The sequence below is a fragment of the Eleginops maclovinus genome, chromosome 6 (genome assembly GCF_036324505.1).
Source record: "Eleginops maclovinus isolate JMC-PN-2008 ecotype Puerto Natales chromosome 6, JC_Emac_rtc_rv5, whole genome shotgun sequence".
Classification (NCBI taxonomy): domain Eukaryota; kingdom Metazoa; phylum Chordata; class Actinopteri; order Perciformes; family Eleginopidae; genus Eleginops; species Eleginops maclovinus.
The window spans coordinates 15698654-15713996 of NC_086354.1; the positions used below are offsets into that span (position 1 = coordinate 15698654).

Below are 15343 nucleotides of genomic sequence, written 5' to 3' on the forward strand. Positions count from 1 at the left end.
CATGGTCAACATACTTCCCCTGAGCCCCTCCCCCATCCGTCAGTCATTCTGGCCCTGATCCTTAATGCTACATCACCATCGGAGAGTCGTGCAGACGGAGGCGAAAGAGGAGCATCTCCTCGACTGAGCTGTTTAAGCTAAAGGATGTTCAGTGTCTTACAATAGACAAAGTGCCACTCGTCTTTTCCTAGACGGATGGGAAGCACTTTCCAGAACTCTGGAGAACAAAAAATAAATAAATCCACAAACACAAGGCAGCCTTATGCTGAATCATTGATAGATATTGCTTAAGCACTCTCCAGATAATTACAAAACCTCACACATTTATTAAATTCTACAATATAAAAAAGGGGCGTAACCCATCGGAAATGCATAGCAATTTAATTATGTATATTTTCTGATTAACTAAAGAGACAGTGAAAGCAATTGTAAGATGGATGATTGATTAAATACTCTCCTAGCTAATCAACGGTGTGTGGCCCAGAGTTAACAGTTCTTTATCATGGTTACACTGTGGACTCCTGTACTCTAAAGTCATAGTTGAGATATGTTAGTTTCAGCCACAGTTGGCAAGAGTGTGACTCTGAGCTTCCTTGTCAGTCAACATTTTTAAAGCATTCAACAAGATGCTTCATCTGGGTTTTAAAAGAAGTGAAGAATCATGGCCAAGCCGGCCTACTCATGTTGATCACGGTTCAAAGTCAGAGCATACAGACAGACGTTGACTTTGCCGTGTCCCGATAATGCATGACATCCCATCCAGTTCCATGCAAACACATAACAGATCTTTTTATCACTTTCAAGCAAGGGACAGCTTGACACATTACACACATCAACGCCTCCTGAGTCCCAGAGGAGGCAACCCCTTTCCGTCCTTGGACCCTATTTGTGTGACGTCATCTGGGAACTTTTAAAGAGGCTGTATTAACGATTAAGAAGCCACTAAAGTCGCATTTCCACTGCATGGTATGGCATGGCTTGCCTCTACTCAGGTTAAATGAAACCATTAGGCCTACTCTTTTGGCTTACCAGTCTTTGGCAAAAGTTGTGATAGTACGTTAGCCTATACCTTGTTCTTTATTTGGTAACAACTTGGTCGTTGTTTCGAATGAGCTCAGAACATTGGCATGGTAAAAACGCATTCTGAACAGCGCTGCATACCATAAATAGCAGTCACAACTTTTTGTTTGTTTATAGACAGACATTTCTTGTTTGGTTGCTGATGAAAGAATCCGGCAAAGATATTAGATAGGAAATGCGTGGGGTTTTGATAACAATTGAGGGGGGTTTCTGCCACAGTGACGTTTCTGTAGTAAACTTAAATGTATTGAAGCACCTGGTAACAAATGTGTTGAATAGAGTCGATTGGAGGTGACTCTTAAGGTTTTCTCTATCTAGAAACTGTTACACTTTCTGACTTTCCAGAAAATCTGTATTTTGTGTGTGCACTTGGCAGTTAATGTGGGTTGTTGTAAAAACTGCAGAGAGGTAGAGTGTAATGTGCAGACAGATGTGGGGCACAGTCTATCACCCACAACGGCCTTTGCCACCTTACAGGAGGACTCCTCAACTGCTGTCTGAGCGGACGGTGGGCTTAACACGGCCTGTCACTTCGGATCTGAGTAATCAGTGCAAGTCATCCAGAGAGAATGAGAAAGAGAGGGGGCAGAGATGGGGAAAAGACTGCCGGATGATTTGGGCCAAGAGACATAGCTGATCAGATGTAGGAAAGCACATTCCTCCCTTTCCTGCAAACACACATCTTACAGTAGATTTGTTTGACATTGTGTGTGCGCATGTGTGTGTGTTTTGTAACAGAAGGACAGTGTAGCTATTTGTGTCACAAAGTAACAGCTGGCACCGCTCTGTCTTACATCTCTTTCTATATCCCTTCTCTACTTATTGTCCTCAACTGTAGTTTGCTTTTTATCTGTTAATAGCTCAAACACATAATTTGTTGATATTTGTCTGATAATGTCTCCTATCGCAGTTCTTACAAATGCTTCCTAATGGTAATTCCTGAGATCCTGAGGTTGGGAGGGAAAAAGCTGATCCTGTAGATATAAGAGCCCAATATAGAAGCATTTATAAGTCTTAGAGTCTTGCCATCCGGTACATAAGATCCGTCACTGCCTATAGAATAAGGAAGTGAGTTTCTATGCATGCTCGTGCTCTGCTGTGACTTATGTGGGTCATTGATGCCCTGCGGTGCATCATGCCCAGTCCTGTAGTAGAGGTGTGCTGATGTCGGGTTGCATTTAGCAGGGCAGGGTGATTAACCAGGGATGTGTCCTTGTTATAACGGAGAAAGGCCAGAAGAAAATAGTGATCTGTTAAATTGGAAGATGGATGGAGAGAGGTCGGGTTGGTACTGATCACAAACAATGATGGATAACGGGGGCAGCAGGGCATCTGGAGGGAGCTTTATAGCCTGACTGTGGAAACAAGAGCTCAAAATACTGACTTTAAGCAAGAGTGGTTTCCTTTTATGTGATTGACTTTTGCAAAGATTACACAATAAAAATACACACTAGCTATACAACACTTGCTCTAAGGTTATGAGGCTGTATGTTTAAAGGCAACACAATAAATCTCATCTACTTGGTTTTCCGTAGTCGGATGTGCTGCATTCAAGTGTATATTTCAGTATTATAGTACCATGATTTTCAATTAGGCAAGTCTTCTCGGTTACAATTGGCTTGACTGTTGTTTGTTTTTAATATACATCGCAAGGACTCCCTGGATAGCTCTATTGTCACTGAGTGGATTATATAGTAAGACAAAGTGATTCCACACACACAAGGAAGTCAAGTGTGTATTCAAGCTAAGGATGTTTCCGTATTATAAAATATACTGGTGTGAACAAACCTTTTACTGAGTTTAAAAGCTGTACTATCTTGGATTAGGTTGAGGTTTTATCTGAGAGTGACTGCAGTGTGTGTGTGTGTGTGTGTGTGTGTGTGTGTGTGTGTGTGTGTGTGTGTGTGTGTGTGTGTGTGTGTGTGTGTGTGTGTGTGTGTGTGTGTGTGTGTGTGTGTGTGTGTGTGTGTGTGTGTGTGTGTGTGTGTGTGTGTGTGTGTGTGTGTTTACAGTGATATGTAAAGTGTGGAGGGGAAACACTCTTCCTGAGCTTGGGGAAAAAGGAAGGAAGCCATCACTAGTAAGCAAGACACACTACTGTACTCCTGCACGCACATACAGTATGTCTAGGAATAGAACAACTTCTGCACACACACCCACCTTGAAGGGTCGGTCTATTATTTTAAAAGTCATGCATCCCCCGTAGATTATGGGATGACCGTCATGACTAACATCGTCCCTGCTTGGAATATTTCGTGTGTAGGTGGCCTATGGTTCATACATTTGAAATAAAGTAACTGACTCTTATGATTTCCTTCCTTCTGCTGGAGGGTTACCGAGAGATCCTGCCTCACTCTGGCCACCCCTGTAAACAGGATGCTCACGTGGGCGTCACACCCATCTCCCTGCTTCCTCCACTGTGCATTCCCATGACCAGACTGAAGCGTCTTCCTCCATTCAGTCATCGCACGTCTGTTTGTTACGGTTGTAAACGGCATCATCCGTATAGGAGAATCTTTCAAACTTCTTTCATCACAAAAGCATCCCACTTATGCTGTCTGTATTGTTTTATCACTATAGTACATCTTGCTGATATTAGTCCATCAACATGGGGGTTATATGGATGCGCATATGGAGATGGTTAATCACTGTCACTGTGTTAGTGTGTGTGTGAATGTCATCGAGGGGAAGAGTGGGAAGGGGAGTAGCGTTGGTGGTTGTGCATATGCTAGTGTGGGAGAGAGCACGTTCCAACAAAAGGCCTAAAAATAGTAGGAATATGCCCATGTGACATATTGAGGCTAAAAGCTTGTGAATAATTTGTCTGATGCAACCCATACCCCCTTCCCAAGCTCAATCCCAAAAATATGGGCCTGCTGGTTACCTCTCCCAGCCAGCGAAGTTGGGAGGGGGTAACCAGTCTGTTCAGAGACACCAGTCAGTTTGTCTGTCTGTCTGTTAGCAAGATGGTACATGGATTTGAAGGAAATTTGGAGGACGATAGCTCTTGGCCTAAATCTGGTACTAACGATTCAGATGTACCTATTATGCTGTGATAAATCTTAGATATCTTTAAAAAGGTATTAAATGTAAGTGGTTTTTGTACTCAATAAACTTAAATAGCCTCGTAATAAAAACAACATATTCATTAGAAAGTAGTTTCATGTTTTTTAGACACATGCTGGTAAAACTCCTTCAAAAGTGATATCTAGTATGCTTCCTAATCTCACCTTCCTTATCGTTCACCTCCCATGTTACCTCTTAATGGACAGTTCAGTCCCCAGTTTAACCCATTTATCTAAACCACTGATTTGAAAGTGAACATTAGAATAGACACCTCTTATATTTGGGGGAAATCTTGGACAAAGATGGATTGGGAAGGAATCAAGAAGTAGGACTTTACTTTAGTTTTCATTTCAACTGTATCATATTATTGTTGATTTGGGTGAATTTGCTTATAATATAATGCTGAATGGAATTTCAGCTGTAATTTGCTCATTAACCTTTAAATACAGTATACAAAATACAGATGTCTTTGATAACCCAATTGCTCATTAATAAATATGAATCCATATTTTTCTGTAGATGGTGATTGCAGCTTTTTTTTTTTTACTGCTGTTAAACCAAGGCAGACTGCCAGAGCACAGAGAGAAATTATGAAAAACAGGTTATGCTACTTAAATTGTCATATACAGGGTAGCTTCACAGCTTTGTGGAAAGCAAATCTGCATTTCCTATAAAAGTGCCATATTTAAATTGTCTCTGCAGTTCTATAAAAAGTCCTTTACATAGAAGACACATATATTTTCCCCAAGAACCACCCACTTATGTCATAGCAGTTAAAACCCACATTTATTTTTACCTTGCATTTAATATTGCACGTTACACGTTTTTTCCGAGGTTTGTGCTCCTCTGCATGCCCTGTAGTTATGTATTACAGTCCTACTGTTTACGCGTATCAATATTGCACACATCAAACATGACACCTGATCAACATTGAACAACAGTGTGTTATGTTACACACTCAGCATTTAATTAAAAGCAAATATCCTTTTGCAAGCTAGGCAAATTATTCTGCTGTGAACACAAGATTAGTTCGTAGCCAAGAGCAAAGGTCAGGACTCAGTAGCTGCCCTGGATTTAAAATGTAGCCGTGTGCTGTATATGTTAGTGAAAATCTGAAGAATAAAATATGTATGTTTTGTCATGACCTCAGCTTTAGCCACATGTGCAAAGCAGAGCTCTTGTCAGGATGTTATTTAACTCTGCTGAGTGTGTTAGATGGGAGCAGCATGCATAGCCTACTCTACTACGCTAGCCTTTCCCGCCAGCATGTGAAAGATCTAAATTATTGAAAAGCCAAGAGAGAGTGTGTAGGATCACACTTGCTGTACCCTTCTGACTCTTTCTGCCTCCCTCTAACTCACCTCCACAACCCCACTGCTTCAGTTCAGTTCATGTGTTTGGTGATGTGAAACATGTGTGAAAGAGACAGTGAAGGATGGATGCAGCTAGTGTAGAAAAGACCACAGTATATAAAGACGTTTTCTATGCCATCTGTCGCTTGGAAGAGAAAACTTTGTAGACCACGGCATGAATCTCTTGGCTGAATGGGAAAAAACATTTCGGTAAAACATGCTGCGGGCGGAAGAACACAAAACCTTTCATAGAATTGAGAAAGTGAAAGTCAGGCAGCTGGATAGAAAATAAATGTCAGGAGGAGGACTGCCCATGCCAACCCAGGGAAGTTTTTTGCGGAGGTGGAGTTAGACAGAAAGCAGGCGGATGTTTGGACAGAACGATAAGACAGCCTTGCTGACATAACGCCTGATAAGCAGCCTGACTGTCAGGTTTGGCAGGCTGGTGGTGAAGCGAGAGAACAGGTCAGGAAGAAGGCCGGCAGATGGGTTAAACTGAAGGAAACTCACTAATCGTAAAATAATAATTTAAAGATGTGCACCTGCTGTTGAATCTAAGTATATTAATTTAGAGCTAAGCTGAACTCTAATCGAGAATATTTTATTCCATATGCAAAGTTGCAGTTGCTCTGAATGTATTTAGATCTTATGCTAACCCAGCCTTGTTTATCATTTGGTTGCTTTATTTAGTGGCCAGCTACCACATTACTTGTAATGTACCTTGTCCCTGTTAAAATACAAGAACTATTAGATTTATTGGAAATTGTCTGCAGCTCAAAGTGTAATTCGTCCAATTCTTTGTTCTGTAAACAAATACCTTTAAAACAGATTGCTTTCCTACACTATACTTTATGTTGAGTAATAATACTCAATGTTTATTTGTTTTTATAAACCTGCTGAACATCAGCAGGTTTGTGTTGTCATTGTTTTTCTTGTTACCCTGTTGATGTTATCACTTAGCTCCAAGCGCAATTGTGTGTAAGTCTCAACCTGGCCTGTCATGCAAATGATTACTATAAAAAAAAGAAGCAATGTATTTTTATTAACTGGTGGAATGCTCATTATTTTCCTTGAACAATAACTACAAATATGTACTGAAATGTGTTAGTCTACAGTGCTAACTCTTATACGATTTCTTTCTTCTAGGGAAGCCTTCAAGCATTGAGAACTCAGAGCGTGTGCAGCTGTCAGGGACATACAACGTTCGGAAAGGAAAGCTCCAGCTGCCGGTCAACCGCTGGACCAGAAGGCAGGTCATCTGTGTGGCACCTGCCTCATCGTCTCCTCTGTCAAGGAGAGCCAGACGGGGAAGATGCACATCCTGCCGCTCATTGGAGGAAAGGTATGTCTTCGTCACACCACAACAGTGCACAACTGGCATCACATCGTCTGTTTTTCTCACCCTGGTTTTTTATGGGGATGTTTTTTGTAATTCTAATCTGGAGTCATAATGCCATAATGTTCAGTGTAATGGATCACTATGGCATTCAAGTAGCCTTATTTCTCTCTTCCTTTTTAAAGTTCCTCCCTAAAAACAACCTTTATTTATTATTTAGTTTATTTTTATTGTTTCAAAGGAGACATTGTCATGACATACATAGGTGGCACAAATGGGTATACAAACTAAACATGCAACAGGGGAAAACGAGTTACAAAAAAAAAGGAAATAAAATAAAAGTGTCTTGTGCCAGCAATATAGACTGTCAAAGTCATCACAGTTCAAATTGGTCCAAGGTTTGTTTCTCTCCCCTTTCAAGAGTTATGCATGACAGCAAACACAAAACAACTATATGCATCTAGAGAGGGACAAGTAAAAATAAAAAAAGAAACTGAAATGCTCGTAGCAGTTTGGCTTAATATGCTACAGAAAATACATTGCTATAAAGTATTCCGACATTTATAAAATCAAAAGGGAATGTAAAGTCTAAAGGTGTTCCTTCAAGTCATTATCTTTACAAAATCAGGTCTAAGAGGTTTAACATATTGTGTCCATTTTTCCCAATGTTGTAGGAATATGCCCATCCTTAGGTTTAAAGAAAAAGTGATCTTTTCCATCGTGAAATCGTCATTGTTACATCTATCCAATTATTTATGGTAGGCACAACCTGCGTCATCCACCTTTTGGTCAGCGCCTTCTTCCCCGCTGCCAGCAATATACCCAATAAGTATTTATCTATACGTTTTACTGCCGGGGAACTAGAACCCAGATATATAGTTTTAAAATCGAATGGTATTTTTGTGTTAAGGATAGTCTGTATTGCTTCATGTATTTCTGTCCAATAACTCTGTATGTTTTCACATTCCCAAAAAAACATGATAGTGGTTCGCAGTCTGACATCCACAATTTCTCCAACATTAAGTATTACCGTTATCATAATGTGCCTTCATATGGGGAGTAATAAAAAAACGGACGATTGTCTTCCAGCAGAACTCTTTCCCAACCTTTATTTTTTAAAAGCTTTATGGATCTGTTTATCTGCATGGCCACTACATTAGCTCTCCTGGAAAGCAATTTCTACCGGCCCGCCTTACACAAAAGGACACTATGCCTCACCCAGTTTTTAAACATTTCACACAGCACGTAACCTCTAGTCTACTATTCATCCAGTCACTTGCCGCTGCATGTATGTTGAGATTGTTTTCTATTCCTTTCAAACACAGTTACCAGTTATGTATTCTTTCACAGAATCCATGTGCTTGAGTGAGACTCTGCGTGTCTAAAAACAATTTCACACAGATTTATTTGTGCTTATATCACACACATACTCTATATATAAAATGACCATCCATGCCTTATACATTATATTGTCATGTGTGCTTCTGCTTGACTGAATGTTTACCCTGCAGCCATTAAGCATCTTATTTCCTCCAACAGAAGCTGTTTCAAATAAGAATTAATCTATGAAGGCATCCATGTGTCAGCTTTTCCTCTCAGCTTTCTTTTACTGTGTGACTTTAAACTTAATCGTATCATTCTGTATTCATAAGGGGTCTGAGATCTCACATTTTAGACTGTAATGTCACTCCTGTGTGTGTACTGTGGACAGGTGGAGGAGGTGAAGAAGCACAATCACTGTTTGGCCTTCAGCTCGGCAGGGCCTCAGAGTCAAACCTACTACGTCAGCTTTGACAGCTTCACGGAGCACCTGCGTTGGCACCGACACGCTGCCAAGGTACTGTGTGCAGAAAATGCATGGGAATTATAGAAAATAAAAAAGGGAGAACATCAACATGTGCTCTCAGGCGCTACTTACGGGTCAGCTGCATTGTATATAAGAACATGCGTGACTGCAAGTGCAAAAGTATAATATGGCACCCACCACAATTCCACTGCCTGTATGAAGGGTTAGTGAGTGAGATTCAAAGAGCTGTGCAGTTCTGTCCGATCTGTAGAAAAAGCAAGTGTCTCTGAGTACACTCACACATAGTAACAACACTCGTGGCTCTCTCCTCTTTCTTTTATTTGAACTCAAGTAGGCCACAGCCAAAAAAAACTCTTCTCTAAATATGAACAGGGACATGCATGTCACCAGCACCCAGTGGGCCACTCAGAATAGAAGCTGGATAGAAGCAGCACGTGCCTCAGTGACAACTGCTAAGCCTCCAGCTAACTCGTTTCTGAAAACCTCAAATTCACAGGGTGTAGATTTTCTCTTTTAAGATCAGGTGGACGTTTATCCTATCATTTCCTTTTGGGTCAGCCTGTGTTATCCTGAAAATTTGACTAACAAATGGTAGGTTAACTGCCCTACGCACCTGCAGTTAACTAGATTACAGGATGATGTAATGTATGATGTCAGGTCACTAACCTGTCAGACTTTCCCTCTACTTCTTCTGAATCCCTAATCCTAAGAAGATTGGCTATTGAATGACATTTGCCCACTTAGCAGTAGCCCACACACTTACACAGTAAACCAGTTAAGTCTTGTGGTCGTGATAATCCTGTTTTACTGCACGTTTCTCATTCACTTTGTTACCTCTCCACTCTTCTTGCTTCCCCCCCCCACCCATCTAGATGGTGTCCCAGAGGATTAACTCGGTAGATCTGTCCTGCTGCAGCCTGGAGCAGCTTCCTCCCAACCTTTTCTACAGCCACGACCTCACCCACCTCAACCTCAAACACAACTTCCTGCCAGCAGACCAGCGGCTGCAGCAGTTGCAGAGGTACAATGCCATCATAAAATTACAGTAAACACACCTGTGGGTAAACTAAAGAAGGAGCAGCAGCAGGAAGAAGTGGAAGATAAGAGAGGAGAGGAAAGCGATTAGGGTTGTTTGGATGGGCTAGTGTAGGCAAGATGAGACATGACAAGGTTTATCAAAGCTTTGCATCAATTGTCCACAACAGGAAAACAATGAGGTCTCATTGGATGCAACAGTTCATGGCTGGCTGGTTTTGCCATCTTTAGCTCTCGCCTGCTTTTTGCCCGCCATCGACCTGAGCAGTCTCGGACTGGGGCCATTGGCACGAGGTGAACAGAAAAGGCTAGCCAGGGCTGTGCTGGACCAGGCAAGGCCTAACGAGCCCAGAGCCCAGAAGGCTAGATGACACCGCAGGGAGGCTTTTAATGTGCGTGGCCTCCCTCACTCTCTCTCTCTGTTGGCACCATCTGCTGCATGCTTATCATGGTTCCAGATTAAAGCCCACAGCCAAGATGTGTGTGTGTGTGTGTGTGTGTGTGTGTGTGTGTGTGTGTGTGTGTGTGTGTGTGTGTGTGTGTGTGTGTGTGTGTGTGTGTGTGTGTGTGTGTGTGTGTGTGTGTGTGTGTGTGTGTGTGTGTGTGTGTGTGTGTGTGTGTGCATGCATACACACAGTGGTACATGTGCACGCCTGTCAGAGCCTTTCTTTCTGGAGATTATTGCCAGAAGATTTGTATCATTCAAGTGGGTGAATTGTGTGATTCTGATGCTTGGGTATGTGTTAGCAATGTTTGCAGAATGGAGCTTCTATATATGTGAGAGGGAGAGAGAGCTGCTTGCTTGTATGCAACAGAAAAGTGGCTGCAGGCTACAGATTTGGGGTCAGTGCATACAAAGTCCTGATACAGTATGGCGTTTGGTTCTTACTTAAGATGAGTGCAATGAACATCATTTGTGTTTGTGTGTACTGTGTGCATTATCCGGCATACTTGTCTGTCTTCTCTGAGAGTATTGTGAAAGAGTAATAGGTCAGGATTGTATCATTTATCATTTTCTAAAGGATAAATCCTTGTGATAAAGACCAGTATTAAAAAGATGATGATGCAAAAGACAAATCTGGTTTTAAAATCGGGGTGAGTGAGGCACAGCTCCCCTGATGGTCAAGGGAGATAGCCATTTATCTTTGCCAAACGTAAGTAGGCTCATCCGCATTTGACCCAGCATGACAGAAAAAGGGGTCAGTAATGAGAAAGAGATGAATGGTAAGCTAAAAATAGAGGCATTTTGACAAAAACATGTAGCAGAGTTATTTAAGTATGTGCTTTGCCCCTCAGAGATTTAACTGAAAACAGCTGGAGTCAGGAACAATAATGCTCTGTGTTTTGGTGTGGACGTTTGTGTGAGAGCTTGTTTTTGTTGCAGAATAAACACTGGCTTTCTCTGACATCTAACATGGGGTCATAGTGCTTTGTATTTTTCCGAGAGGAATGGAATGTGTGAACCTGCCGCATGCCTCTCCCTCTTCCTTTCTCTCTGGCCAAATACTAGCTGGTGGGTGATTTGCCAATCAGATATACATAATCAGTTGTCTGGGATATGAACTCTCCCCTCTGGCATGGGACTGCCTCCACACCCTGCATCCCTCTGTCAGACAGAGGTCACAATTCACCCAGGGGATACATGTGATGTTCCATGCATGTGATTGAACCTTTGGCCTGTTTATTTACATATGTATGATATATGAGCAATTCATGAAGGACATAACAGTACGAAAAAAAAGGGAGAAGGCAAGGGACAGGGAGGTGGTCCAACAGAAAAGACGCAGAAAGATAACATATTGGATTTAAGGGAGCATTTAAGACCATGTGATAGAAGTAAAGTTGCATTGGTATATCGTTTTACATCAAAAAGTTGATTTATGGTGAAAATGTTTCCTTGTTGAGGTACAGCTAACACAGAGCAACATTAACATGCAGTTAGTGTGTTTCTGCTCACTGAATGAATATAAATCCAATATCCACTCTCACTTTTCCCATTATGTTTTTTTTGCCAGCTCCTGAGAAATATATATATATTTTTTTTTTGCAACAGTTAGAAATGAGGCTGATGATAGTGGAGTTGTGGCTGGAATACTAAAACAATATGCCAAAACAGCCTGAATGTCTCTGCACAGCCGAGAGGAATGCTGATTCAGATTATAGTTAATCACAAATATTGTTTGGTACTGCTTTTAAATGTGCACTAACAGATTTTAGTTTGTCACACCATTGGGATGTTATGTGACAAAGTTGTATTTGCCCAAAGAACAGCTGTGAATTAACACGGCATTAGCATTAGCCTTTTATTAGGTTCTGTCCACCCGATGAATGCAACTCCTTTGGTAACTTATACGTCAAATATATGGGTGGTCAGCTTGTTAGAAGCTCTATTATGGTTCAAGCTAGTCGCTAACTTTGTCTTTTAGCTATTTGATGCCGGGAATTAGTGTGACACATTTTTTTGCCTTACTTAAGTCCAGATATTAAGTTAGTTATAGTCGAATATGAGAGGTGTGAAAGCAAAACAATGAGCTAAAAGAGGCTCAAAGGCATGCCAAAGCATAACTGAATATTTGTAATGTAATTCTCTTTGGGGCATCACTAAAAGCACAACCTATAGTCAGATGATCCAATAACCATATAAAAAATAAATAATGCTGCTTTAAATACAACCGGGAGAGGAGTTAGGAGAAAAGACAATAGCATGATAGGACAGAATGACAGAGCATGACACAGACCTGGAGAGTCAGAGGATGAGGCATGGGCATTACTCAGCAGATTGCAGAGCTTGAGTTAATGGTGAAATGACATTTTCCCACACACACCCCCCACCCACTGCCTGCAGGAGTCACCCTCAGCTGGAATTACTTGGCCACCCTAATCAATAGCCTCGACGTCTTGGTTGCCTTTTTCTCCATCACCATGATTTATAGTGTGTGCAACCTGTGTGTACAAAGGGAGGTAAATCAAGTCGTGCCAGTTGAAGCAGCTGCTCCTGCCCGCGGTGCTTATATGGCATGCTGCCCATCTCCGGCTCGCCATAGCTGCTCTCGCTGTGCAAATGATAGGTGATAACAGGTCCCCTGTGTGTGTCTCTATGTGTGTAGACGGATAAATAAAGACACAGAGTCATTTCCCCTGCTTTGGCTTGTAGTCTTTGCAGCCTAAAGGACTTCTCTCTAAGGGGCTTACCCCTCTAAAGGTCGCCGCTGCGCCATTGGACACCATGCCAAATGCCACTGGACACTAGTGTTTGATTGAACAACAGAGATGTCAATGCTGTGCTTGTTTCCTAAACAATTAAAATGTGAGGGTTTAGGGTGAGTTCAATCCAACTGTGTGTGTTTTTCACTGAAACCAATCTTGTGAAAGCTATACTTTGCTACAGTGCCAATGAATATATTCATGAATATATGTATGAATATCTTCCACTCAGTTGCAATATTTATGTTGACAAGATGCAACTACATCTCCAATCACTTGCTTATACTCTCTGCTTCTCTCAGCTCCTCTTAACTTCTCCTCTCCTCTTTTGTTTCATTAACACTTTTATCCTCTATTTCCAGATTTTCTCGTCTGCGGAGCCTCAACCTGTCCAACAACCACATCGGTCAATTCCCACCGGCCATCTGTGACATCCCCATGCTGACTGAGGTCAACCTCAGCTGTAATTACTTGACCTGTGTCCCCAGCTCTGTGGGGGCCATGACCAAGTAAGTAACACAAGGAAGTTATTGAGGATACAGACCTGATGTTTTACTAAGGTGAAAACCAACAGTATATATGCTGCAGGATTGAAATCTTTGCCAAACACATTGTAGCCAGGTATTCCTCCTTTATTGGTTATTCCAAAATGTATTGTGTGTCTTATGATTACCTTACCTTTCCCTGCTATTGGCTTATAATGTTTGGAATTATTTCACTCTTTCTCTTATTGTTTTGGGTCTTTACTGCTGAGTTGGGGCCAGTGCTTGCATGCATTGATGCCATCTCATGTGGTGGGAAGCCAGTGAACCTTTTCACAAACCAACCTCATAGCCAAATGTAGGAGTTACCTAGCAACAAGTCCATGGCATAACAACCACTGTGGTGTACCTCGCTGGTTTTAACATGTGAAAATACAACGACTCAACTTGCTTGTGGCTTTTTGCCTTTCATAGCCTGTCCAGCGTTTAACTGTTGGTTTAGACAAATCAATTTACTAGTAAGCTGTTGTTTTAAAGGTTAACAGTATTTTCAATTAGTTTGTTTAGTTTCTTATTGGTCAAACCTGTTGAGGAAAATCCAGTTTTGACCATCCTTTTTTTCCTTTTGGCTCACTTCTTCACTTTTTAATGGAAATGTGTCCTGCATTTCTTGAGTACGTTACTGTCAGTAAAGTATTGACCCCTCATTGAAGGATCACTGAATTAGATTGCTGTCAATCGGTTCTGGTATTATAATAGGTTTGCTGGGTGACATTTGTACTGTATCTCTCAAAGTAATCACAGGTTTATTTCTAGGTGAAAAATGAAAAGAGAATTGAACAAATCAGATTTACCTGGCAGATAACCAGTTTGTTCTTATGGGGATGCTCAGATCATTTTAAATGTTGGTTGAGCTGCCTTGCCTGTGGAAATTAGTTTTTTCATTCTTTAAAGGATTGTCAGCAAAAAATAAAGATATTAAAAAATGAATAATAATACATTATATTGAATTGGGCCTTTAATCCTAGTCAAGGTCACCTTGCATTGCATAAAATATGTAATAAAACAGTCACACAAGCTCCAGTAAAAAAACCACCAATAAAGTTAAGAATAACATATAAAATAAAATGGGCAAAGGAGCACTCGTTAAAAATACATCAACAAATCTAACAATATAAAAGGCGGATGAACTAATGTTATTGAAGATAATAATTAATGCATTTTTAGGTCGAATTTACACCACCATGACATAAGCGAATACATAAATTAAGGCAGTGATTCGGTCAGTACTGGCTCATGGAAAGTACCTGTGCTTTAAAGTCAAACCTAATCGTGAATTTATCTAACAGGTCTGTGGGTTGTAGCAGGGCTAGATGAGAAGTTAATCTGCAGGAATGATCTGGTATGCCTGTAAATTCCTGTAGTGGCCAGTAGGGCATCTATGCCGCTACTGTCATCTGCTGGACATTTAGTGAACTGAGTAAAAATGCTGAAACTGTGGAGCAAGTTCTAGTTAACAGTGTCATTGGTCCTTAGCTACACTTGGTGTGCAAATAAAAAACTGTCTTTGTTAAATTGCCATCTTGCCAATCACTTCTCTCATGATATGGTCAAACGTCTGATATCTTGTTCCTCTCTCAGTTTGCAGACTTTCCTTTTGGACGGCAACAGTTTAGAAGAGCTGCCCAAAGAGCTGGGTTCTCTCCAGAGACTGAGTTACTTGGGCCTTTCCTTCAACCAGTTCAAGCATGTGCCACAGGTGCTGGAGCAGTTAACCTCCATGGAGAAGCTGTGCATGGCTGGAAACAACCTGGAAACACTTACACTGCAGAATTTCAGACTTCTACGAGTCAAACACATCGATCTAAGGTACGGCAATTTAGGCATCTAACACATTTTGACATAAAAAGAAGATAAATCATGATCACAAGATTATGTTCGGGATATTATGAATTATCTGCTAGAGAACTATGTCATTAAC

The 15343-nt window shown here is 41.1% G+C and overlaps 1 protein-coding gene across 1 annotated transcript in view; it reads left to right on the top strand.

Annotated features, from left to right (window-relative positions):
* LOC134866043 (PH domain leucine-rich repeat protein phosphatase 1-like) overlaps nt 1–15343 on the top strand; it is a 41730-nt gene that overhangs the window by 17577 nt on the left and 8810 nt on the right. The window contains 6 exon segments of the mRNA XM_063885939.1: nt 6645–6752; nt 6755–6840; nt 8546–8671; nt 9514–9662; nt 13243–13389; nt 15004–15231. Of these exon segments, the coding sequence (XP_063742009.1) occupies nt 6645–6752; nt 6755–6840; nt 8546–8671; nt 9514–9662; nt 13243–13389; nt 15004–15231 (844 nt within the window).